This window comes from Diplotaxodon limnothrissa, linkage group LG18 (genome assembly GCF_057381915.1).
Source record: "Diplotaxodon limnothrissa isolate DT_005_m linkage group LG18, D_limnothrissa_male_GT1.1, whole genome shotgun sequence".
Taxonomy (NCBI): Eukaryota; Metazoa; Chordata; class Actinopteri; order Cichliformes; family Cichlidae; genus Diplotaxodon; species Diplotaxodon limnothrissa.
The window spans coordinates 28,794,227-28,820,051 of NC_140613.1; the positions used below are offsets into that span (position 1 = coordinate 28,794,227).

Here is a 25,825-nt window from a genome sequence, read left to right on the forward strand (position 1 = left end):
GCTGGAGAAATACCAAGGGCTCAGAGAAGAGCTCGAGAGGATGTGGAGGGTGAAGGTAACGGTGGTCCCCGTGGTAATCGGAGCACTAGGTGCGGTGACTCCCAAGCTAGGCGAGTGGCTCCAGCAGATCCCGGGAAAAACATCGGAGATCTCTGTCCAGAAGAGCGCAGTCCTGGGAACAGCTAAGATACTGCGCAGGACCCTCAAGCTCCCAGGCCTCTGGTAGAGGACCCGAGCTTGAAGGATAAACCGCCCGCAGGGGCGTGCTGGGTGTTATATATATATATATATATATATATATATATATATGCTAATCAAATGCTCATTATCAGAACATCAAACAACACCCTGTTTCACGCTTCATATGTCACTGTTGACTTTTTCAGTAACAAACCACAACAACGATCTTTCCCTAAACCTAAACAGGCTGTTTGTGCAACTGTGACAAATATAATCAACACAAAAGCAATAAATGAAAGAGAAACATGTTTCAGCATTTTGAGACTTTTTGAGGCGGAAATACTAATTAACAGTGTCTCTCAGTTATGTTGATGAAACAAAATAAGGGCAGAACTGCGTTTTCCCCTCTCAGAACATGTTTGCTCTTTCCATTCAGAGTGTAAATGTCATTTTGATGAGACGGAGTTGCGAGAAAAGTTTCCTTTTACATGATTTGAATCGTTTGCACTTCATTGCTTTCGACAATGAAGATCCATTTAATTTTCAAAATAAAATAATGTAGGGAATTTGGGAGAGAAAAATGACTGCGTAGTCATGTAGACATAGTTACATTCTGGTATGTAAAGAGTGATGCGTATTAAGACACTGTGGGAGGTCATGTAACTGGGAGTTCTTTTTAGCACTTTAAATTGATCTTAAATCAATCGACTATTTATTTTTTCTATAACAAAGCTGTTAGTCTATATATTATAGTAAGTACATTGGAAAGAGCTATCACATCAGGTATATCACAGATATCAGCTGTGTGAAGCACTCCTTGAAAGAATCTTGAGTAAACTCTGGAAGATGGAGAGAGAGAGGCAGAGGAAGCAATTGTTCACCGGGAGGTAAATGAAGGAAAGTATAAAAGTGGGTAAAGAGCAGCTTGGAGAGCAGCATATGGCAATGGGGCCAGTTCATGGCCCTTTAGAGCCATAAGGCCAGCAGTGAGCTTAATGCGTCTGTCACATTTACTGCTTGTTATGTGTGCAGAGAAAAGTCTGTGGTGCTAGCTAACAGCTAACCACTATTTAACCATGAAAAAAAACCAACTTCCTTTTGAATTTCTGTGAAGCTGTTTCATTTGTGCCGTTATATAATCTCCACTGAGAATCTCCCAGACCATTACAGCAGCGGGCGCAGAAGAACTGCGCAAATAAGCTAATATTAAACGAGTGCCGTCGAGGTGCAGGATTCCAATCAGACAGTGAAAAGGAATTAACACGGTCTAACCAGGTAGGTGTGGAGATCATAGCTAAGAAAAAAATATATTACTTTGAAAGGCAGCTCAGTGAAAAATGGGAAAGTGTTTGATTCACTGTGGTTTCATCTTGATCAAGAAAGAGTTTGCTCTAATCTCATCAAATCCATCTTGGCTGCTGTGTTTTTAGAGAATTTCTTTCCTCTCTGTGTTACTGTGGCTTTACAATGTTGAGTCTTAATTTGACAACTCTTTGTCAAATGACAGGGTCATTAATTTAATTTTTTTATTTTACCCCTGCCGAATCTGTAGCTTTAAATATTTTAATATGTGATCTAAGGTTACATTTCCCCTGACTGATTGAGTTGAGTCTGAAACAGCCCTGAATAACTTATCTCGCAGATAGATGACACAGAGAGGGTGACTTCTTGTTCTGTCACTGCTAATTTGCAGCGCTGTTCATTTTATGCAGAAAAGAGTTTCCATCTGTCCCTTCAGACAACAAAGTAGTGAAGTGGGAGCAACGTCAAGACAAAAAGGAAATTAGTCAAAGGCATTTTGTATATGAACCAACTGTTATAAATCCACACAACTTCAGTTATTTAGTAAATCATCCACATTTAAGTGATGAAAATATATTGCATGCATTACTGCTGGACAAGCATTTGGATAGTTTTTACTTTTTACCTATATTGTTGTTGCAACAGTAATAATGTTCTGAGTGTGGACCTAAATAAATACAAAGGACCACAAATACAAAGAAAAAAAGCAACAATTACAGCCTCAGTTTTGAGCTTTTGCAGTCCCTTACTGCGTTCCTGAGGGTGACAGCTGGAACAGGTGATGTGAAGGATGCATCCCACCCAGCATGGCGCCTGTTCCAGATGTTGCCCTCAGGAAGGTGGTACAGAACAACAAACACTAAAACAAACAGACTGAAGAACAGCAGATATCCCAGGGCTGTTGCAATAATTCATAATAAACAATAGATGACATTGGTATGTCACCTTTTCACTAACCTGTACAATCTTCAGCTTGTGCATTTAGTAATGGTTCAAGCACGCGCACACACACACACACAGATAGATAGCTGTACATATCTATTTGTTTATATTTTTGTACTGTTTGTACTGCGTTTACAGGTAATTCTTTTTATTTGTATTTTTTCCAGAATAGTTAGATTGCTTTCTTTGCACTGACTGGGACAGCAAATAATTTTATTGTGTGTTTTTCACAATGACAGTGAAAGAATAACTTCCTGCGAACTTCAATCACTAAGGAAATAATGCAGTGTTCGTTGCTCTGGGTGAAGTGAATAATAAAGAGGGTGGGGCACCAAAAACCTCAGTGTAACTGTAACTTGGTTGGTTGAGAGGAGGGTGGATTGATCGAAATATCGATAGTACTAATACCAATGCTGGTACTGTTGTGGGACTGATACAACCTCAATAGGATCAATACTTTGTTTCTGTCTTCTGTTTTGTTTTTTGATGAAAATACACCACAGACATACACTATGAAAAATGTCAGTGTTGACAGATAGTATCGACCGTCACATCTATTTTTTAATATCTCATAGCACTTAAAAGTGCTTTAGAGATAGGTACAGTTATAGTCCGGGGCTTCAAGAACACACACAGTTTCAAAACACAAGAAAAACTGGTCCTTTTTTATTGTGTTAACTAATTATTGTCAAAAGTAAAATCACAGTGATTTAGCGGTCATTAAAATGTGTTCAGAATATGCAAACTTATATTGATTTTCATGTTTCTTATAAATGATGACACACTGATTTCCAATTATATGCTACCTATGTAATGTAATTGGTGTCTGTATACTGGACCTCTATTTACTTGGTATCGGATCAGTACCAAAATTGGCAGTACTGCGCATAGTTGCCTGTGGTTTGCATAGAAAAAACTGACTTGTCTGCAAACACTCACTAAATAACCACTCAAAAAAAAAAATGCAACACAAACTGGAGATGGGGAATGTTCACCTTCAAAGTAAAAGTTGTGCCTTACCACTAACATGTTTTAAAGGACACAGCTTTTACTTTGTAGATGAGTGGTGTGTGGTTTTCCATCCCACTCTTGACAGTTTCACTACCACTTGGCAAATAGTTGCCACGTGCTTGCAGACAAGTTTGTGTGTTCCTTAAAAAACAGGCACAACTGAGGCTATGCTAGCAGCCATAGGAGGCTCTCAGTGCAGCACCGCATATGTCACAATGGCTAGTTTCACCTAGTGACAGCAAGCAACCTCTTGCAACCCCTGACTAACAAGCAAGGGGATACTCATTTTTCCTTGACAACCAGTTGTTGCCAGGTGGTTTCCAACTTATCCCTATGTCTGTGTGACTGGGGGCCTAACTAAGTTAAAAAGAAAAGAAAACATAATCTAGACAAATGCACCAGTTGCACCACAACAAAGGCAACGAAAGTTAGTAGTCAGAGCCAAGGAGCTTACATACATGATGCAGCCACAGCTACATGACAGCTCTCTTAAAAATGTGCTTTCTCTTGCAAATGTTCAAATTCAAAAGGGTCAGTAAATGAAAATGTGCTTGAATGAAGTGAAAAAATTATACTTAAAAAAAGTGTGACGTGTGCTAACCGCCGTGCTTATAGTTGAATGAAACCATAAGCACTCGCAATTAACTATTTATTGCTTTTAATGTTTCATAGCGGCACAGCGAGACAGAAATGCTTCAGCCTGTGGCTTTGCTCAGCCCTTCCAAAACATTTGAGGGTGTAAACCTTATCAAAGCACCATCAAGACCCAGCCTGTGGTGTACCCCGAGGTGATAATCATAAACCCATGAAAAATAAAATACAAGTAAAGAAAATGAGAACTATTTGTGATGAATTGGTTTTTTTTACCTACTGTAAAGCCCACGGAAGGACAAATTAGCTATCCTTCTCATGCATCAGTTACTCAGATACAGGATACATATAGGAATAAAAATATCCTGTGCTTCTGTAACAATGTGCAGTTCAAAACATTTTAAGAATTTAAGAATTGCATCATTTTTTTTCTAATGCTGCTCAAAAATTTGAATCCTTGAATCAGGCTTGTGGCAGCGAAAGAATGTGTTTTCCTCTCAATGCCTCCCAGGAGGTCTTAAGATTTGTGTTACCTGAAAAAGGTGACAAGCTACATGTTTCATGTAGCTCTCAGGGCCCTTTGCCCTCCTTGCAGCATAGGCCAGTGACAAATTCTTGTGGGCTCCAGGTCCACGAGTGTCTTGTGATGTTTCTTGTTGTCTTTCTGAGGGTATGCCTGTGCCATCCCTACCTCTTCTTCCATGGGCAGTAAATCCCAATGCTGGAAGAATAGAAGCATTCTGAGGGCGACTAAGAACTAACAAAGCATGAACACTGGATGGAAATCTCTGCATTTTGCAAAAAACTTGTGCGAAGTCTTGAATAAATGTTCTCTCAGCTTGATACCATTAGTTCAAATTGGTTTGTACTGTGAGAACAGTTGATGTGAGAATAGCTCTACGATATCTTTACAGAAGAAAAGTAAAGCAAACATTTAGAGGCCGCACATGCAGCACATAATGCATCTGTCTGCTGTTTCAGTAGCATTTGTCATATCATCTCCTGCCAAAACTAGTTTCTTCAAAAATGACAATGTTAATCTGTTATTAAATTAGCAACATCATGGTGTTAACTGAAATGTTCTGAAAACACAGTGTACCTTCAGATTTAAGATTGCTGTTTCTGTAACAGTGTCTTGAAATTGCCTTGGGAAAACCTGAATAACTGAACAAGTAATATATATATAAAACACCCAGCACGCCCCTGCGGGCGGTTTATCCTTCAAGCTCGGGTCCTCTACCAGAGGCCTGGGAGCTTGAGGGTCCTGCGCAGTATCTTAGCTGTTCCCAGGACTGCGCTCTTCTGGACAGAGATCTCCGATGTTGTTCCCGGGATCTGCTGGAGCCACTCGCCTAGCTTGGGAGTCACCGCACCTAGTGCTCCGATTACCACGGGGACCACCATTACCTTCACCCTCCACATCCTCTCGAGCTCTTCTCTGAGCCCTTGGTATTTCTCCAGCTTCTCGTGTTCCTTCTTCCTGATATTGCTGTCATTGGGAACCGCTACATCGATCACTACGGCCGTCTTCTTCTGTTTGTCTACCACCACTATGTCCGGTTGGTTAGCCACCACCATTTTGTCCGTCTGTATCTGGAAGTCCCACAGGATCTTAGCTCGGTCATTCTTCACCACCCTTGGGGGCATCTCCCATTTTGACCTCGGGACTTCCAGGTTATACTCGGCACAGATGTTCCTGTACACTATGCCGGCCACTTGGTTATGGCGTTCCATGTATGCCTTGCCTGCTAGCATCTTGCACCCTGCTGTTATGTGCTGGATTGTCTCTGGGGCATCTTTACACAGCCTGCACCTGGGGTCTTGCCTGGTGTGATAGACCCCAGCCTCTATGGATCTTGTACTCAGAGCTTGTTCTTGTGCTGCCATGATTAGTGCCTCTGTGCTGTCTTTCAGTCCAGCTTTGTCCAGCCACTGGTAGGATTTCTGGATATCAGCCACCTCCTCTATCTGCCGGTGGTACATACCGTGCAGGGGCCTGTCCTTCCATGATGGTTCCTCGTTTCCCTCCTCTTTCTTGGGTTTCTGCTGCCTGAGGTATTCACTGAGCACTCGGTCAGTTGGGGCCATCTTCCCAATGTATTCTTGGATGTTCGTTGTCTCATCCTGGACTGTGGTGCTGACACTCACCAGTCCTCGGCCCCCTTCCTTCCGCTTAGCGTACAGCCTCAGGGTGCTGGACTTGGGGTGAAACCCTCCATGCATGGTAAGGAGCTTTCTTGTCTTTATGTCAGTGGCTTCTATCTCCTCCTTTGGCCAGCCTATTACCCCAGCAGGGTACCTGATCACGGGCAGGGCGTACGTGTTGATGGCCCGGATCTTGTTCTTACCATTCAGCTGACTCCTCAGGACTTGCCTGACCCTCTGCAGGTACTTGGTGGTTGCAGCTTTTCTAGCGGCCTCTTCATGGTTCCCATTTGCCTGCGGGATCCCCAGGTACTTGTAACTGTCCTCTATGTCTGCAATGTTGCCTTCTGGTAGTTCAATCCCCTCAGTTCTGACTACCTTCCCTCTCTTTGATACCATCCGACTACACTTCTCCAGTCCGAACGACATTCCAATGTCATTGCTGTATAGCCTGGTAGTGTGGATCAGTGAATCGATGTCTCGTTCACTCTTGGCATACAGCTTGATGTCATCCATGTACAGGAGGTGGCTGACAACTGCTCCGTTCCGTAGTCGGTATCCGTAGCCAGTCTTGTTAATGATCTCACTGAGGGGGTTCAGGCCTATGCAGAACAGCAGTGGGGACAGAGCATCTCCTTGGTAGATCCCGCACTTGATGGTATATATATATATATATATATATATATATATATATATATATATATATATATATATATAAAATTAAATATTTTAAGAGTGTCTTAGGATTGATAATGAATGCAGCTGCTCGTCTCCTTACTGAGCGGCGTGTCTCTATTACCCCTGTCCTTGCTGATCTGCATTGGCTTCCCGTTAAGTATCGCATTCAATTCAAAATCCTGCTGCTCACCTTCTGAATTATTAACAATATAGCGCCAAGCTACCTCATTGAGCTACTTAGATTATACACCCCTACTAGAGCACTAAGATCATCTTCCCAGTCACTCTTGGTACTGCCGAGACCCCGGCTGAAGACTAGAGGTGACCGCACGTTTGCCTTGGCTGCACCCGATCTATGGAATAACCTCCCCATCGCTATACGCAAGTCCGATTCCATTCAATCCTTCAAATCGCGGTTAAAAACCCACTTATTTAGCCTCGCCTTTTCTACCAGTTAAAGCTTGCTTGTTAGTTAGCTTAATGCTTATTCTTATCTTTGGTTTATTCTTAATTATTTTTAATCATTTTAAAATTTTTGACTGTTTTATCCCTTACACTTATTGCTCTTTTATGCTTTTATATGCATTTCTTTTGCTTTTGTTTTTTAATGCCATCTAACCTGCTAGCATGTTTTGGTACCTTGCCGTAGCCCTCAGCCTTCCCTCTTACTTCATCTTACCCTCTTACATGTTAAGGGGCGACTGTGGCTACGGGGCGACCGTGGCTCAGGGGGTTGGGAAGCGTATCTGTAACCGGAAGGTCGCCGGTTCGATCCCTGGGCTCTCTGTCCTGGTTGTTGTGTCCTTGGGCAAGACACTTTACCCTACCGCCTACTGGTGTTGGCCAGAGGGGACGATGGCGCGATATGGCAGCCTCGCTTCTGTCAGTCTGCCCCAGGGCAGCTGTGGCTACAACGGTAGCTGCCTCCACCAGTGTGTGAATGTGAGAGTGAATGAATAGTGGCATTGTAAAGCGCTTTGGGTGCCTTGAAAAGCGCTATATAAATCCAATCCATCATTATTATTAAGCACTTTGGTACACCATTGGTTTTAAATGTGCTATATGAATAAAGTTTGTTGTTGTTGCTGTTGTTATAAAACCAACTTAAACCTTGTTATATTTGCATCAACTTATCTCAGAGAAGCTTTGTTGTTGAGGTTTCACAAGCCTGTTTTATCTGACTTTAACTTGGAGGACTTGTTGGAGGGAGAGTACTACAATTACTAGTACGGAAGCCCACATTACAGATTTGATATTAAGAGACTTGGTAAGACAACAAACACGGTGAGAAATAACGTTGGTTTCCATGGATAAAAGACTTTGATGTCTGTAATCCCGATCCACAAAGTCACATAACCTCACAAGTTTGTCTCACTGTGATGTTGTCAAATTTGCCGAATTCTTCAGATTGCGTGTTGTGGGACCAGACACTTGTCAGGGGTGGGCTATCTTTTATTCCGTCAGCCGGTGTGTTTGTGTGATGTTGTTCTCGCTCACATTTACAGGTCTATCTGATTCCTTTAGCTTTAGCTGAGCTGATAACAGCTCTGTTGTGTGCCAAATGGTGATATCTTAACTTTTCCCTTCACTCACTTTCTATCTCCCCTACCTCACTTATTCTTGTCGGTGGCCACTGTGTGCGTGCTAGGACAAAGGTGCTATTTGAATTTAAGTGCATGTGCGTCTGCTTTTTCTATAGAAATATCAGTTTTTTGGGTCCTCCATGCTTTTATCACATACCGGTAGGTGTGCCCGATGGATGAGAAGAGGAACATATTATGTAAACTGCAAAGCCAGCAAAAGGACTGATAATGTACTGCTTTAATGGGCTGACAGCTAAACATAAACCAGCACACATGAACGAGCCTGTTATCTTGATTAATATGTCTCAGCAGAAGGAATGAATGGACAACTCAGAGAGCCAGAGCAGCTTCTCTTAACCGTCTCTTAATCTTTTCTTTTTCTTTATCTCCTTAAACCCTTCTGTTTTTTTAAATCTTAGGCTCTTTTAATTTAGTTTTTTTTTAACAGTAGGTTTTCTGGCCATATTCTACCTGTCTTTTAATAATATCTGTGCGGAGCGCTCAAATGCACACTCTGCTTTTATCTCTCTCCTTCATTCTCTCACTTCTTTTAATTTAAACGCTGCCTTATCGCAGCAAAATGTTGTAAATATTGGCTCAGCGCAGGTGGGGAACAGCAATTTGAATACACTTCAAAAGACAAAATTAAATGTTTAACTGACTAATGAAGCGTATCAGAACTAATGAAATGACAGTGCTCCTCTAATATGTGCCGTTGCGTGTCTCTCCCCAGGTATGTGGTCCTTCTCCGTTTCCGAGCTGGCCATCCCGGGCGCTGAGATAGGACGCATCTCCGCAATGGACGCTGACCTGGGTGAGAACGCCAAGCTGGAATATATCATCCTGGAGGGGGAGAGCGGGGACACGTTCAATATCACCGGACTGAACCAAGAGGCGGTCATCACGCTCAACAAGGTGAATGAAGGATGACAGAGAATGAGGGGTGGACAGATGGAGGGAGATATTGATGAAAGAGTGGGCAGGAGAGGAGGGAAGGGTTTCGTAAAGGTTACCACAGATAGTGGCTGAGGAGGAGAAAACCAGAGCTAGAAGAATGAGCAGTAAAAGAGCGCACATATGGAGTCATTTTGTAAAGGTAAAAGGCAGCAAAGGAGACAGGAAACAGATGATGAGGGGGAGGACAGACGATGACACGGGTAGTGTAGGCCGGTCTGTGGAGAACAGTTTTGTTTTGCCTATGAGTCGAAGCACAGCTAACAACATGCTGCCTAAGCCTATTAACCTGGAATTACCTGGAACTAAACAATAATGCTATATAAACTCACACAATTCATCACTGAACAGCCCTTTCAGCGAGGACTTTAATACAGCTGAGCTGCATTCTTCTTACCTGTTTTCCTTATTTGTCTCCCGTCGAGGAAGAGTGTATTGTTGGGTTTTTTGACAAATGAATCTCCAGCTTGATTCCACTCACTGCGAATCAGCCTCTTTTTATCAGCACGTCCATCTGTTTAAAGCAAACATAATGAAATATCTCCGCAAAACTCAATCCAAAGCGTGACACATCCAAATGCAAATGCTTGCAGTGGCAGAGTTTGCAGCGGTTTGTCTCCGGCCTTTTAGCACATCCTTGCATGAATTGCAGAGCATTTGCATGTACAAGAGAATCAATAAGGCTCTGGCTTTCTATTTTGAGTTCAGTTGGAAAAATGCTATCATGCACAAATGATAGAACAGATCATTAGCCATGCAAATGCAGTCTATATGGATGTCATTTAAATATCTTGCCCTGTGACAGCTGGGATGTGCTCCAGCCCACCGCCGACCCTAAAACTGGATAATCGGAAGAGAATGGATGGATGTATATTGTGATATACTATAAAAAATCATGGTTTGTGTTAAAATAGCTGTATTAACTGCATATCACAGCACAAGCCTCTCCTTCATTTTCTTGGTTATCAGGGTGATGAGTCGTGTAACCAGCGTGAATCCTACCACATCTGATTTTTGATTGGTTACATGAAATTAAGCCACAGCGATGCCACAGATACATTTGAAAAAAGAGATATTTTATTTTATTAACAAAAAGGAACCCAGTTGTCTACATAGACGCCATTCATCAACTTAAGTTGATGCTGGTGTTCATTTTTGTAAATGATGGTCTTATTTACAGAATAAATTAGATAATAAAGCAGGGTTTGCCTTAGCGGATGGTTAGCTTGTGATTGTCTAGACATCACTGTATGAACATGCTGTCTTTGGTTTATCAGTCAGAACCATCTCTCACTCAGGGATTCATGGTTCATGTCTGCTTTAATAAAAATGGGATTGCAACAGCCAAAAATGCTCAAGTTGAGGCTTTAAAATGAGAGGTTGCAGTTGTTACATCTATTCTTTATATACAGTCTCCTTTTTAACCCCAGCAAGAATCCTTCCCAGATGTTTTTTTTTAATGCAGGCTGCAGATGGATATATCCCTTTAGTGTATCCGTATGAGGATACAAGGCACAGGATACAGCAACTTGCCATATGCATTTTAAAAATATACTTTTTATTGTCCTGTGTTTATGGATTTCCAAGCATGTATTGGCAACTGGGACGGTTGCAGTTCCCTCTGGCACTATTCAACATCAACACTACCACATGGTTGAAGGGTGTTTCTCCCATCTGTCTTAAAATTTTTATTTACTGTCCATTAAAAAGGCTGACACAGATATATCAACAAACAGCTCACTTCTGCTGATATATCAGCGTGTCTGAGTAACTGCTGATCCAGTGAGAGAGAGGCCAGAGGCGAATGGCCAGACTGCTTCAAGCTGATAGGAAGGCATCAGTAACTCAAATAACCAAGGTACGCAGAAGATGATCTCAGTAGTTTACTATTTAGTAAAGAAATTAAATTACTACTAATAATAATACAAACAGCAATGCTCTTTTTAATTGTACATAATGCAAAACAAATGCCATATACAGGCAGCTATAGTACATGCTATGGCTCATTGTATGCTCAGACTGTCTGTGTGTCTCTCTTTCAGAATGACTGACAGAGCACTTCTACACTAAATAGGGCTCAATTAGTTCCATCTATTAAAACTGCATAGGCAGAAATGGGTGCTTTTGACTGCGATCCCCCAGGACCCCAGTACATTTGAATGTTTAAAAAAGCACTAGTCACAGCAGATAGCAGGAAACAATGAGTCACAAACTGATTGGCCAAATAGTGACAAACTGGAGCAATAGATCAAAGCATTTCTAAGATGTGACAGACATTTTGCCTCTGGGGTCTGTGAGAACCCCCGTCACCAGGATGAGGTTTTTGTTTGGTTGTAGCATGTTTGACTTTATGGTAGCGCTAAAGCTATTTCTTCAAAATTTGTCACACTCCTCAGCCAACCTGGTGAGTTCTATGCCAGAGTGCTGGAGAGGAGAATCCATCTTTTAGCTGGACAATGCGGTTTTCTTTCTGGTCGTGAATTGCTGAACCAACTTTTAATCCTCTCGAGGATATTGGAGGATGCGTGAGAGTGGGCTCATAATACTTGGCCAGTTATTCCACTGTATCCCTTTGGGAAGTTCCCTTATGGGAGCTTGGTTTGTATTTGCTGGGAGTAAATTAGAATTTTTATATTTTAGATAACTGGATGTAAAAGTCTGCACACTTTGTGCCATTAAATTCCATGAAAAATCTTTGCAAATGCACACGAAGCTTCTGAAACCTTTTCACGTCGTTTTTGGGAAATGCAAACTGAAATCTGGCTAAATCTGCAGAAAAAACAACAACAAAACAGAAAAAAAAGCTATTTGTATTCAAAAATTGATGTTGTTTTTATTTTTGCTGGTGAGTGCCTGACTGCACAAATGCTTTGGTTGGTGTACTGGAAGCCATGCAGGTGTGCATGCGCATGTAAACACTTGAAATTTCTGTGAATTTATCATTGTGTCAGTTCTCAGCCTTGGGTTTGCAGGATTCGTTAAAAACAATCCGCACCCAGAGGTGGCGTGTAGAGCAGGATTTCCAAGTTCCTTTGAAGAGACGCGCCGAGGTAGAGCAAGGACTGGATACGGTGAGAGGTGCAAGAGAAAGAAATCTAAGCCAAGGACCTGGGAACAAGGCGAAAGAGTGCGGGTGAAGAAGGAAAGAAACGATGGGAGAGCTGAAGGAGGAATGTTAAATTGAGGTCCTGCGAGGCGGTGACAGCAGAGAGTGCGGTATAACAAGGGGGTTAGAGTAAGAAGCGACCGAGAGAGATGCGCAAAGAGACAGGGAGAGAGACACAGTGACAGCCATGGAGAAATTAGCTCAGCTATAGGCTGCGAAGCACAGGAGGTTAGAAATACCCATCCGGAGAGACAAGCAGACAAAAAAAGCTGAAAAAAATAAATAATAAAAAAGAGAGGTACAGTTATTAGGAGAGGGGGAGACAGCATGGCGACAATAAGACAGACTGAAGAAGAGTTGGGGAGAATAGGTGAGCATCAGCATGTGGTGAATGGTGAAAATCACATGTAAACAATTACACTAAAGACCTCCCACCTCCAGCATTAGCTGCGCTGGATTCAGCCACAGACGCAAGGCAAAAAAAGTACAATTAATATTTCAACATGGCCTCCTCTGCGCTGCTTTACTCTCTCTGCAAAGGCACCAGAGAAATAGATTAGAATAGATTAGAGCAGGCTTGCTGTTCCAGTTAAATAAAACTGGATAATCACAGGTTACATGTGGATCAATTCTGAATGCTTACAAAGTGGAACATATATTGAATATTTACAGATGCTGCAAGGCACAATTTCCTGAGTATTTACAACAAGCTGTAGCCCCAGCAGTATTGGGATTTAGGTGGGGGGTAAAGGTGGGTGTGTTACACAAACTGTATGTGAATTTAAAATAATCTGACTTCAGTAGGTTAAAAGGATTTAGCCTTTCAGGGAATTCATGCATAACTAATGGAAATCATGTATGATTGGCTACGATTAATAGAATTAAACAAACAAAGCATAAAATTAGCGCTAAGCTCCCCCTCAGTTTATACTTCATGAAACAAACAAAAATAAATAAAACAAAATGTGTGTGTGTGTGTGTGTGTGTTTTCAAGCGTGCGTATGTTTGGGTTGCGTTAATAATGACTCATATGCCCTGCTGTCCGTTTCCCAGAGTCATAAGGCTTTCACAGTGTGAAGAATTTAAACAGAGGAGTGAGATGATCTGTGCGCCTCCGGAGAAGGAAGGATTTCCAAGTGGAACAATTTGTGTTGCCACAGAGCCGGCCTTGACCTCGCTGGTCATCTCGCTGCTGTGGGCTGAATCTCTTTAACCGCTGATCTACGGCGTGCATTCTCTCACAGGCAGAGATACGGAGAAACGAACACGCACATCTGCACAAGCACCAATAAACCACACACATATATATAGATATACAGGCACGCATCAATATTACACACTTGACCTCGCAGCTCCCTGTTTAAACTTTGGAGATTGAAGAAAAAGAGCTACACAGAGAAATGATCGCTTATCTGAGGGTGGGGAGGGCTGCGTCTTTACCTCAGAATGATGGTAGGTGGGTCGGAGCGGCAGGAGGGTTAACAGCAGATTAGAAGGAAACGGGGTCAAAAGAGACGGGAGAAGAGATTTGGGGTGTGTAAAATAAGACAGAGAGAGAGAGAGAGAGCATAAACGAAGGACGCGGACAAAGAATCAGACTCTGGATGGCGCCCCTTTGAATAGAGAGGAGGAGAACATCCCTGTGAAAGGGCGAGGGTTAGGCGGGGACACGCCATAGAAAGCTGGGTCATTAACAGCCTGTAAGTCTGGGTGACGACTGAAGCTGCTTATCATCGCTTATTTACTGTCAGTCCCACAGAGACACCCCCTAGCAATAAAAAGATTTCCCTCCTCCTCTATTTCCACTCTTCCCGTCGCCCCTCTCCTCTTCCTCCTCCCATCATCATCAGCCCCCCCCCCCCCCTCTTTCTGCATCTTGTTACTCTCCCCGTCTGATCTCCATACATGTCCAAAGAAAATGCAGTGCACGGGAGACACACAAGCTCACATGCAAACACACACACACGCCCTCCCCCACCCAATATCTGCCTTGCTCCCTCACCTCGTCCTCGCTCTGTTTTGTGTCTGGAGGCCATGTCAGACAGTGTGTGCTGTTTGTGGCTCTGACTCAGCCTAGGTCTGCCTCATTTGCATTCACACATGGAAACACACATTTCCAGACGCAAACAGGCACAGGCTAATACACACATCAACAACCCATTCACTCTTTTTGAAACTAATTTCCTCTTTCCAGTTTCCTCTTCTTCTATAGTCTGTATTCTATTCCTCTCTGCTCCCTGGCTGGTCAGCGCTGCTTTGCTGCAGCTATTTACGCACGCATCGATTCTAATGAACGTACACATTCCTGCTAATAGATTTTTGATACAGCATGCGAGTGAGGCCACAGACTAAGGAGCAGGTAATTTCAGAATTAGGAATTGCTTGACATTGCTCTGCAGCAGTGCCCCCTAATGGCTAGCAGATAACATTCACGGGGGGGTCGCCTGCTGGTTAAAGCTTCCTTGAATTTTCAATCCACTAATCAGAATGAAATTAACTGGAGCAAGAAGTAGAAAAGAGAAAGACTCAGCTAATAGGCAGAGGTGCTTTACATGCAAATCAGACAGGTGATAAAGGGTCTAGTGTGTCTGGCAAGCTGAGGTCACACATTAAAAAACCAGAGACTCTGAACACAAACATAACATAATAGCCCGTTTTCAAAATACCTCATTACACATATACTGAATTAAGCAGCATCTGTATAACAAAGTGGGATCACTTGACGCAACACTAAACATGTCACAACATCATTAAGAAGAATCTGGCGGCATCCCAATTCAGGAGGTTCCTTTTGAGGTATGTTTACGGGGGGGTGCTGTGAGCTGTGTAAGCCTGCTATTTGCGCGCTTTTCATTTCCTCCTTACCTGGGGGACAAGCAAGCTCACGCGTGTGTCAGTTTGCAGTTATTATTTCCATATGCTCTCACTTAAAACGGCTGGCTAATCCTCGGTCACACGCCAGCAGCGTGCCCAGGATTATCTGTGTTTGTTTTCTCACGCGGAGGAGAGATTGTGTTAATCTCCTCACAGGGAAAGAGAGAGAGAGGGAAAGAGAGATGGAGGAAAAGAAAAGAAGAAGAGAGACCAGTGTATTGCTTGTAAGTTTTCTTAACAAAAAGAAAAAATTGAAAAAGGGAAGACACGAGACCTCTGAGAGTGAAATAAGACAGAAGACGAGACAAGTGACAGAGGGATGGGGAGGCAGCAGAGGAAGAACAAAGTCAAAAGGGAGATTTAGGAGAGTCTTTGTTCTCTCAACTCTGCAGTAGTGCTTGTTGGCAGAAATGTCCAAAGCTGAGTTTGTCATCAGACAAATGTGATGTATGATCTTGATTTAGAATGCACAAAATCAAAAAGGAACTCAATCTGCCAAGGACAGCGGGGTGCTGAATCACACAGGCTTCCATAACCTTTTTTTATTTAACATCTACTACGGTGAAGGCAGGGAGAATCACCTCCTCAGGGATTAGAAGCCTCAGCCGCCCATTAATGTGCAGTTATTGTACAGTACGCTCAATGTGCGCGTGCACACTACCGCGCACTTTCTCAGTCAAGCGTGCAGGCCTATGGCTCGGCCTCTTTGAGGAGAGATGTATTATGTATTGCCAGTCTTGCATGCAGGTTAGCTAATTAATTTCTGCTAACTGTGAAGCAAATTTTAAAAGGTATAGAATTTGAATTTCAAAACAGACCATTGGAGCGCTGCATCACAGGACACGAGGTTACACTTGTAGAGCGTGTGGGCGGGGAAGCAGAGGGGAGTGCTAACTAGGAGTGAGAAAGTATGTATGTGTGTGATGCTGATTTAATGATTATTTTCAGTTTGTTGACTTTTCTGGGTGAATATCTGTAAAGGTCAGGAAATCAAGCCTAGTATTGAGTTTTGAAACTGCTTGTTTTATTTAAACAGTGTAGGACGGAGAGATTCGTCAATTTTCAGTGATATAAAATGAAGGAAATCTACTGGGGAAAAAAAGGCATTTGATTGGTCCTAAATTCATTCTGCAGCAGTGCAACAACCCCAAACATGCAGCCAGAGTCATAAAGAACTATCTACAGTGACAAGAACAGATGGTAGAGCCCGCAGCCCTGGTGTCAACATTATGGAGTCTGTCTAGGATTACATGAAGAGACGGAAGACACCGAGAAAGCCTAAGGTCACAGGAGAACTGTGGCACCTTCTCTGACATGCTTCCAACAGCCTACCTGCCAAGCAAAACCTGTGCATGGGCATCCAGAGGACCGGTGCTTTTCTCAGGGCAAAGGGTGGTCACATTAAATATTCATTTGGTTTGCATTCTGTAAGAAAAGGCAACTTTATGGCATTATTTCAAAGGTATCCAAACCTTTTCTTTTTTTAAATTCTGTATTTCATGCAGTAAGCAGCTCTCAAAGGTGCAGGCAGGAAGTAGAATTAAACAACATAAGGCTCGGGGGCCAGAATTGACCCTGAAAACACTCCAGTATGGCCCATGGGATGGCTTTGGAAAATGTTAAGGGCACAAATTTTGGACTTGTAACTGTATTTTCATTTGTTTTTTAAGCTTTTTTTTTTTTTTACTGATAAAGACCTCCTTAAAACATTCATACTACATCTAAGTAAGTAATAGATAAACAATTAAATGACAGAAAGAGTATTACTTTATTATCTGCTATAGAAATTTTTATTTTTTACATTGCACTTTTTTCTCTAATATTAGGATATATCGGGGATTTAACCTCTAATGACCACAAATATGAGTTTGACATCCCCGCTTTAAATGTTGACACTTTTAAGGAAGAAAGTATTAATAACAGTGGTTTAGCACCTCATCATAACAAGATGATTCCTGGTCCGAACCACCTGAAGGCTGGTGCCGTCTGTGTGGGGATGTTCTTCCTGTGCTTGCATGGACTTGCTCCCACAGTCTAAAGACATGCATATTAGATTACCAGCCAGTAGGTGTGAATGTGAGTGTGAATGGTTGTCTGTCTCTCTGTGCTGGCCTTCCAAAAGACTGATGACCGATGGAGGAATGGATGGATTGCAATGTGCAAGTAGTATTTTTTCTTTCTCTTCATCAAGTCAGACTTGATTTTCCCTCTGTTACTGCAGTCTGCCCATACCTTATTGAGAAAATTCACATTGTGTGAAGTCCCACTACCTCATTTAGCATACAGTGAAATTGTTAAATGCAGCAAGATTGCCATTACCGTGAAGTACAAGCTGCAGGGGGATCGTGACAAAATGTGATATCTTGTCAGCGGTTCAAGAAAGGTAAGAAACTGAATTCATGGACCAGAATATGAAGATTAAGACCTGGTTCAGCCTTAGATGTACAGTATTTTACTTTTACATTAAGCTCACTAAAACAACAGTATAATGGCAACCAAACGGCTGACAGTATTATGCTGTAATGCTCATATTCTATCCAGCACTGCACTATAAGATTTTTTTTGCAGTAAGAAACTCTCTAGATTGCTGTAGGTCCACTGTATAATCACAGTTTCATGCTAGCTAATCTGGCTGACAGTACTTTACTGTAATTTTACAGGGAAATTTGTTACAGTGTATCACTCAGCCCCATCTCCTCTTCTTTTGGTCTCCACTACCTCTGCAACAGCCTTCTTAAATTAATGTTAAGCTAAGAGTTCAAGCTGCTCTAAATCACAGTCTCAGCCTTCAGTGAAGGTGGTGAGCCAAGGGTAAATGAAGTCAGCGTTACTGCTTTCTTATTCGGCGCGTAAGGAAGACGCCTGGGGTTTGTGCAAGTGACATGCAATCAGTTGGTGGCTACGCTGCTTATGTAGCTAATGTCAGCAATCCACAGCAAAAATGCTCTGTCAAATTTCAGGAAAACCATTTTAAATATGAGCTTTCTTTGGCTTGAAATAGACCAGAATTTGAACCTTTGTTCCTTGTGAGAGGACATTTGCAACAACTGCATGTGGAACCTCACAGGTCCTCCAACATGACATGTGTATGTATGTGTACAAGTGTCTTACAAGTAGATGTGAATACATGAGTGAGGATTTTTTTTTTTTATGATGTCAAAAAGTAAAAAGGTAGACGAACAGTGGGGTCGCTGTGTCCTTACTGTAAGGGTGTAGGAAGGAGAAGGATGAGTGTGTGTTGTGGTTTGTCAGAGCCGGTGCCCTGTCGCGCGCACACCAGGGAGGGAAAAAAGATAGGTGTGGGCGGGTAAGTCGGGGACTAGGTGATGGAGTGTGTGAGGCAGCAGAGGAGGGGGAGCGGAGTGATGGAGTGCTGGGTGGAGGGAGGGCGGAGGGTGATGAGTGTGTGCTCACAGTGTAAGTGACACCTCTCCTCCTCAGACAGATTGTCTCTCTCTCCCTGTAATGGGGACCCCGTTAGAGAACCTTTTCCCTCCATCTACCCCCCTTCTGCACACACACTTTGTCACCATTCCCATGTCTCTCTCTCTCTCACACACTCTGTAACAATTTTTCTTCTGTATTTATTTTCTTCTATCTGCCCAGATATGTCCACAAATTGGCTACATTTCTGTGCATTTCAATTCCCCCCATTCTCTGCATAATTTTTAATCAATCTGCACCTCGTTCTGAGACCGCTGATTGTCAAGCAGTTTACGCTGGTTTACAGCTCAGAGAGCGAGAAGAAAAGCGAAGGAAAAATAGCAAACGAGAGATCAGAAAGGAAGGAGAGGGAGGATATCAATATTCCCACTGCCGGTGGGATCCTCACAATGATTTTCTTCTCAGCTCCTGTTTGAATCTGACAGCGAAAATTCTGCATAGCTAGAGAGCCCATTTATCCCCTGTCCAACATAGTTCCCCGTGCCAATCACACTGAGATGAATTATATGCGTACTTGCTTTTAAGGACACTCAGATACTCACAGAGGATCTGAGGATACACAGGCTCAAAGAACCACTTGTACTTCCACGCACAAGTCCACACACACACACCTGCCATTACCTCAAACAGGTATTTTGAACTAGACCCAAACGTGTTCGTTTTCTGAAATTTAATCAACAGCAGGTGTATGTCAGGGTGCGTGTGTGAGACAGTGGATGTATGTGATTGCTTGTGTGTGCCCGTGCCCTCACTAACAATCATCTCAGCAAACCAGATCAGAGGCTATCTCTTCGCTTCAGAGGCGCCGCGCTGGCGGGAGAGCGACGCGCAATCACAAAGACACCTCAGACAAATAGGCTTCATAACTTCTCTGTAACAAACAATCACTGGGGCCTGATCCCCTATCCCAAATGAAATCTCTCGCACCTGTGTAGATGCAAGGATACAAAGGAATTTTTAATGCTCCCCCGAGTCAGGTACGAGTCTCCATGGTGATAGCAGAGTCGCTATGGTGATAAAGAGATGGCGTTCAAAACAATGGAAGCATTTTTATGAAAAATGTGAGGGAGGGGGGGTCTTATCATGAAAATATATTCTTTATAGAGCCATACAGCCCAAACCATTTGTACTCCTAATGAACATATGCGCACAAAAGCAAGTTTCATACACTTTACAGGGTCTGAAACTATGCCAACCAGCATGTTTGCAACATTGTAACACAATATACAACCTGCCAGGTACCCACCAACACACTTCCCACTGTTTTTGCTAACACTGCAGTACCATATGAGCTAGATAAAATGGTCATAGCAACTACTCAGTGTAGCACGAGTCTGCATGCACATAGCAACACTACACTGTAACAAATGTACTTTTTAAAATAGAATAAATGAAGACAATTTTTACAGTGTGCCCACTGTAATTATTCGTGTACTGTAAAAAATCTTTCTGTGCTGTACAGAATTGAAGATTTATTGTATAATAATTGTTCCATTGCTATCACACTTGTTGACATAGTTTGGCTTATACAACTATTTAAAGCTACCTAAAACCTTGGAAGCAGACCATTTACATTTCTGTGAGTCCCAAGTAAAATTGCTGGATTAAACCAAAAGGGCTTCAGTTTGCTGTTAATACTGATTTTTTTACTTAAAGTAGGGTAAAGTATTTAGCTTTATTCACCAAAAAAAACACTACATTGCAATACAAAATATTCTGTATTTTTACTTTTAAGTCTCACCAACACAGTATTCAAACTCTACAGATATACATCATCCATTCTTAGCATGTCAACATTATCCAAACATCAACTCCAGAAATGTCAAACCAACATCCAAACAAGTAGTTACCTCGGTGTTGAAGCTGTGAAGAAGCCTTTCAACTTTTTTTGAGCATCCGGAGTCTCATTGGCAATGCTGTAACATCAACGCCTCATGAATATCTTTTCCAACTTCACACAAAACCCACCATCTAAGCATCCACCCACAACATCCTTCAAAATATCGCTTCAAAAAATCCAAACATCACAACATGTAAGGTAACCAGAATATTATTCACTCTAAATTATTCTTAGATGCTTTAGGATGTGACCGTTCTCTAGCCTGCGCGAGCTCTTATCTGTTGGAAGAATTCATTATTTTCCATCTCTCGGCTTTAGATATGTAATTTAGCAGACATTTGTGGAAAATTTAGTGTGAGAAATAGACCAAATGAAGGCACGTTAAAAAAAAAGGCTTTTGGATCTGATGTTTGTAACAGTTACATTTGCATAATTTCTCGCTTTTAAAAAATGTCTCTATTGCTCATTTCAAAATATGTAAATGCATAAACCTTAGATGATTATACTACGCAGAAAAACCCTTTCATTTTACACAACTGTAAAGCTTACCTCGTTCTTCTCTCCTCCACAGGCTGTAGACTATGAGAGTCGGAGCTCCTATTCCTTCTCTGTTGAGGTCCTTAACCCGATAGTGGACCCCCGCTTCCTACGTCGAGGCCCCTTTAAAGATCGGGCTTCAATCCGAGTTGCAGTCCTGGATGCGGACGAGCCACCGAGGTTCTCTCGGGCCAGATATCACATGGATGTTTCAGAGAACTGCCCGCCGGCCTGCACAGTGGGCCGAGTCAGTGCAGTAGACCCCGATACTGGTCTGACCAATAATATCAGGTAGAGTACAAAGCCTCTGCATTTCAGCAGGACATGTAGTCTTCCTATACATTTAGGTTGTTACTTTTCACTGTTGAGATAGCAAACAGCCTACCTGGGCTCCTTTTGAACAGGTTTTTTTTATTTATTTTTTTTAAAAGCTAGTCTTTCCAGTTTTCATGCTGAGATAGTAGCTGTAACTTAATCTTTGGTGTAAAACATGACACTGGTATCAGTTTTATCATCTGCCACCCAGGAAGAAAGCAAATAAGCCCATTTCTCAAAATGTTCCTCTCAGTATTTGCTGTTTATGAACTCATAACAAAACAGCTTTACAGGAGTTTTATTGCTGAAAGACAAATCAAGCATTTAATGGTGCTGGGACTTATATATATCTTCATTTGTTTTACTGTCCAGCCACAAGCAAGGGATAGCCAGGCTTTTTGAATTAAATTCAAAGCAGGCTCTTCAGCTAAAAGAAACAAGACACAACAATAAGAGCTAACCAAATAAAAATAAGCCAACCAAATGCCCACACAGTGTTCCCACGAGCCAGACAGAAACCACAGACGCTTGCAGCTTCCAGTGCTTCGCTTGTGTTTGCGGTGGGTTTTGTCTCAAATAGTATGAGGAGGGAAGCAAGCGATTTGTCTGTAAAAACCACAGAAAACCGTGTCCCAATTAAAAGCAGAAGTGCTAAAAGCGAGTATGTGGGGAGGAATGATAGCTGGTATATTCATGGAGATATTTAGATAATCGGTAGCACTTCAAAAGAACTCTTATCAGCTGTGATAATCTCACTATATTAATTCTTTGGCCATTTGAATGCCGACTTCCTTATCGCTCCCTCACACACTTGCCCTGTCTGCTTCTTTCGCTCCGCACCCCACTGCCTTCCCCGCTTGCATCTTCCTTTCACTCATTCTTTCGATATTTCTCCCTGCCCTCTCCTCATTTCACCCGTCTATATCCTCAAACCCAACTTTCTCTTCTTCAGGTTCTCCATTGATCCTCAGTCAGACCCAGAGGCTCTGTTTCGTATCACACCAGAGACCGGTCTCATCACCACAGCGATGGAGCTGGACCGGGAGCGTGAGCACTGGCACAACATTACAGTCATCGCCACCCAGAGAGGTCAGAGGTCACTCTTCTTACAACACTTAATCCGGAGACATCGTTAGAAGTCGTTCATTGGATTATTTATTTTATTAGAGCTAACCCTTGACAACGAAGCTAGCATTTTCCCCACCTCTGACACCTTAACCACTGATGAGTAAGAGGTTTAAGAGACTAGAAACTGTGTTTTTTACGCTATCTGAAAGGCACAGTATCCACTGTATGATGCAGTTTACTAAGCGGCTTAGCTCTCAAGTCATCAAACCATGAGAGAAATGCTGTTTGGCGCCATGAACAGTTTGTTACAGCGCGTCAGAGAATCAATTGATCCGTATTGTGCAAGTTATCTGATGCCGCAATAGATCTGTTCTCGTAAGGATTCAACTGGAAACACTGAATTAAAGCAACAAATCGAACTCAGGCCTTGATTTGCCGACAGAACATGATAGCACAGGGGATCGGTAAATATCTTTCTGTTTCCAAGTATGTAGGATGTCAAGCAACAAGACAGTTAAGTTCAAGTTATACATGTTCCCTCAGTAAAAAAATGATAAATAGAAAATGCCAGGGGCAAGATCATCAGTAGGTTCCACTAGTAGCTGCTCTCAAGCTTTCAGTCATGATTAAGGTTATCTAACTGTCTCTTGTCATTTGTGCAATTTAATTAATAATGAATTTTGATTTAATGAGTATATATTTAATGTGCTGTTGATTCTTTCATAAATGTATTCACATCGGCAGAAGTAAAGCCAATTATAGTCCAGTAGGCCCAATTACAGCTCAGCCCCTACATCCTCTAATAACACACTTTAAGTCTCGTTGCTTGCTCACGTGGAGGCTTGGCAACAATAACAGATGTTCCAGAACATCTAGCTTAAAATTGCTGTCAGATATAAATGTGTTAAAGATACGTGTTCATCCATCAGGTAGCAGGATACCAGCCACTTCAGTAGGTACACCAGCTCCAACACTTATTAATCACCCAATCATATGACAGCAGTGCATTCAGACATGGAGATATCAAGAAAACCTGCTGAAATTCAAACTGAGACACTGGCAAGAAAAAGGTGGTTTAAGTAAATTTGAATGTGACATGGTTGTTGGTCTAGACTGAGCTTTTCAGAAACTCAGACTTTGCTATACAACCTTCTCTAGTGAGAACAGCTTTATTAGAAAAAGAGAAAATATCCAGCGAGTAGCAGTTTTCGTGGAGAATATGCCTTGTTGACATCAGAGGTCTGAGGAGAATGGCAGACTTTGGTTGTAACCACTCACTACGACCAAAGTACACAGAAGAACATTTCTGAATGCATAACAGGTCAAACCTTGAAGCAGATGGGCTTCAGCAGCAGACGATCACACAGGCCTCCACTCCTGTCAGCAAAGAACAGGAAACTGTGGCTGCAATTCACACAGGCTCAACAAATCCATCCTACCTTTTATCAACTGTAAGCAGGTGTGGAGGTTATTTTCTTTACACTCTACGCTTTAGATCACTCAACTGAGCATCGTTTAAATGCCACAGCTAACTGAGTATTGTTACTGACCTCTCCATCCCTTTATGGAGGGAGACTCAAACATACTCAAACAGGAGTAAATAGGAATGCATTAGCTGGCTTTTATTGTGTATGTATTAATATACATGCAGTATAGTATTTATCACTGTGTGTATGTGACAGCCTTCACTGCCATGACGGAACATATCATCCAGTTCCAAACTTGCAGTTAATTTATTATTTTTTTATTCTTATTTTAGTACAAGGATACATCGTTAAAGAATATGTTATTTTTTCATTCGATTTCTTGACAAGAAAAATAGTAAATAACACCACATCAGCTTTTCTTAAAATGCCCTTCAGCCAGGTTAGTTAATGGATGGCACAGCCTTCGCAGCTTATTTAAATGTAAATAATTTATTTTAAAGCTTACTTAAGCTTTCGGCTTCACAAACTATGACCCTGAGAAATATGTCTATTAGAAGCACCAAATGAAGTAGTGTTGTGACATTTTCTGATTTTAATGTATATGACAAACTCTACAATAAAGTTATTTTATTGTAACCCAAATATTTATCAGTTTTAAATGAATCCAGACATTAACCTTAAACATAATATTGATGAGAAGAATGAATTTCCATTTGAGGGTATAATTCAATAAACTTTGTAACACATTATTGTAACTGGAACATATCCATTTTACAGTAAATTTGGCTTGTCAAATCATATAATCACATTGATACTGTAATCATCACAATATATTTAATAATCTAGAATAAATTAAATCATATTGTTGTGAAATGAAAACAATATGATGCTTTTATAAAGTGTTATAGATGCATAAATGTAAAAAAAAAAAAGGGTATTTTTGGTTAGTGTTCAGCTGTTAGGCAACATGATAACATAATAAATGATATAGAGAAGAACCTTTATGGGTTTAAGTTGTATCTGTACGCCAACTTTGGTTGTTCAACTTCTGTTCACATTTGCAGACAAACCAAGACATTGAGATTTTGTGTATTATAGTAAAATTCTACTTTTAATTAAGTATTTTAATATAGCTACCTAATTTAAACAAATTCACTCATTTTTTTTCATCTATTAATCTATAAATGCTTTTTTCATCTATTAATTACTGTAGAGAGGGCGACTTCATACTTCTTTAACTCAGAGTATCACTCTGAACACATATCTTTATTTACGCAGCCCATTGCACTCTTGGTGTCACAGCTCCCAAAAAGAGCAAGCTGAGCACAATATTGCATGTTGTGGGGATGCACTTGCGAAGATATTTTGTTAGTGGAAAAAAACAACACAACGTCTTGTGTTTTGGACAAACCAAATGCATTAAGGACTGGATAATTTAATGTAATTATGCAAGCATTTCTTTCTTTTCTTTGATGTCACTGATTTGACTTTTTCTCTCTCTACATTTATGTATTTTTAGAAGTCAGTGACAACCTGTTTTCTTGTTCAGTTTGCTGGACGGACGTATTACAATTAATACCAGCATCCTGTTAAATCCTGGCTTTGCTCCAGTAGCTGTGTCTGGCAGATGACAAGTCATAAAAGCACTCAAAAATAATCCAACTGGTTTGTTTATAAGTAGAAGTATTGTTGGAGAATTCCATCCAATGTCTGCTGTGCTCAAGGAAAAAGAAGTTGTTTTGCTGCCAAGTTTTGTTCTGGACAAACTTAATCTTTACTTAAAATCTACTCAGGGTTCCTTGTGGCAGCAATGTGTTGGTAGGACTGT

At 41.6% G+C, this 25,825-nt stretch overlaps 1 protein-coding gene across 2 annotated transcripts in view; it reads left to right on the forward strand.

Moving 5' to 3' along the window:
* Positions 1-25,825, forward strand: part of cdh24b (cadherin 24, type 2b) — a 115,408-nt gene that overhangs the window by 74,511 nt on the left and 15,072 nt on the right. For both annotated transcript variants that reach the window (XM_085378763.1, XM_085378765.1), the window contains exons 5-7: positions 9,166-9,347; positions 21,222-21,478; positions 22,455-22,591. In XM_085378763.1, coding sequence (XP_085234889.1) covers positions 9,166-9,347; positions 21,222-21,478; positions 22,455-22,591 — 576 coding nt within the window. The remainder of the gene's footprint in view (positions 1-9,165; positions 9,348-21,221; positions 21,479-22,454; positions 22,592-25,825) is intronic.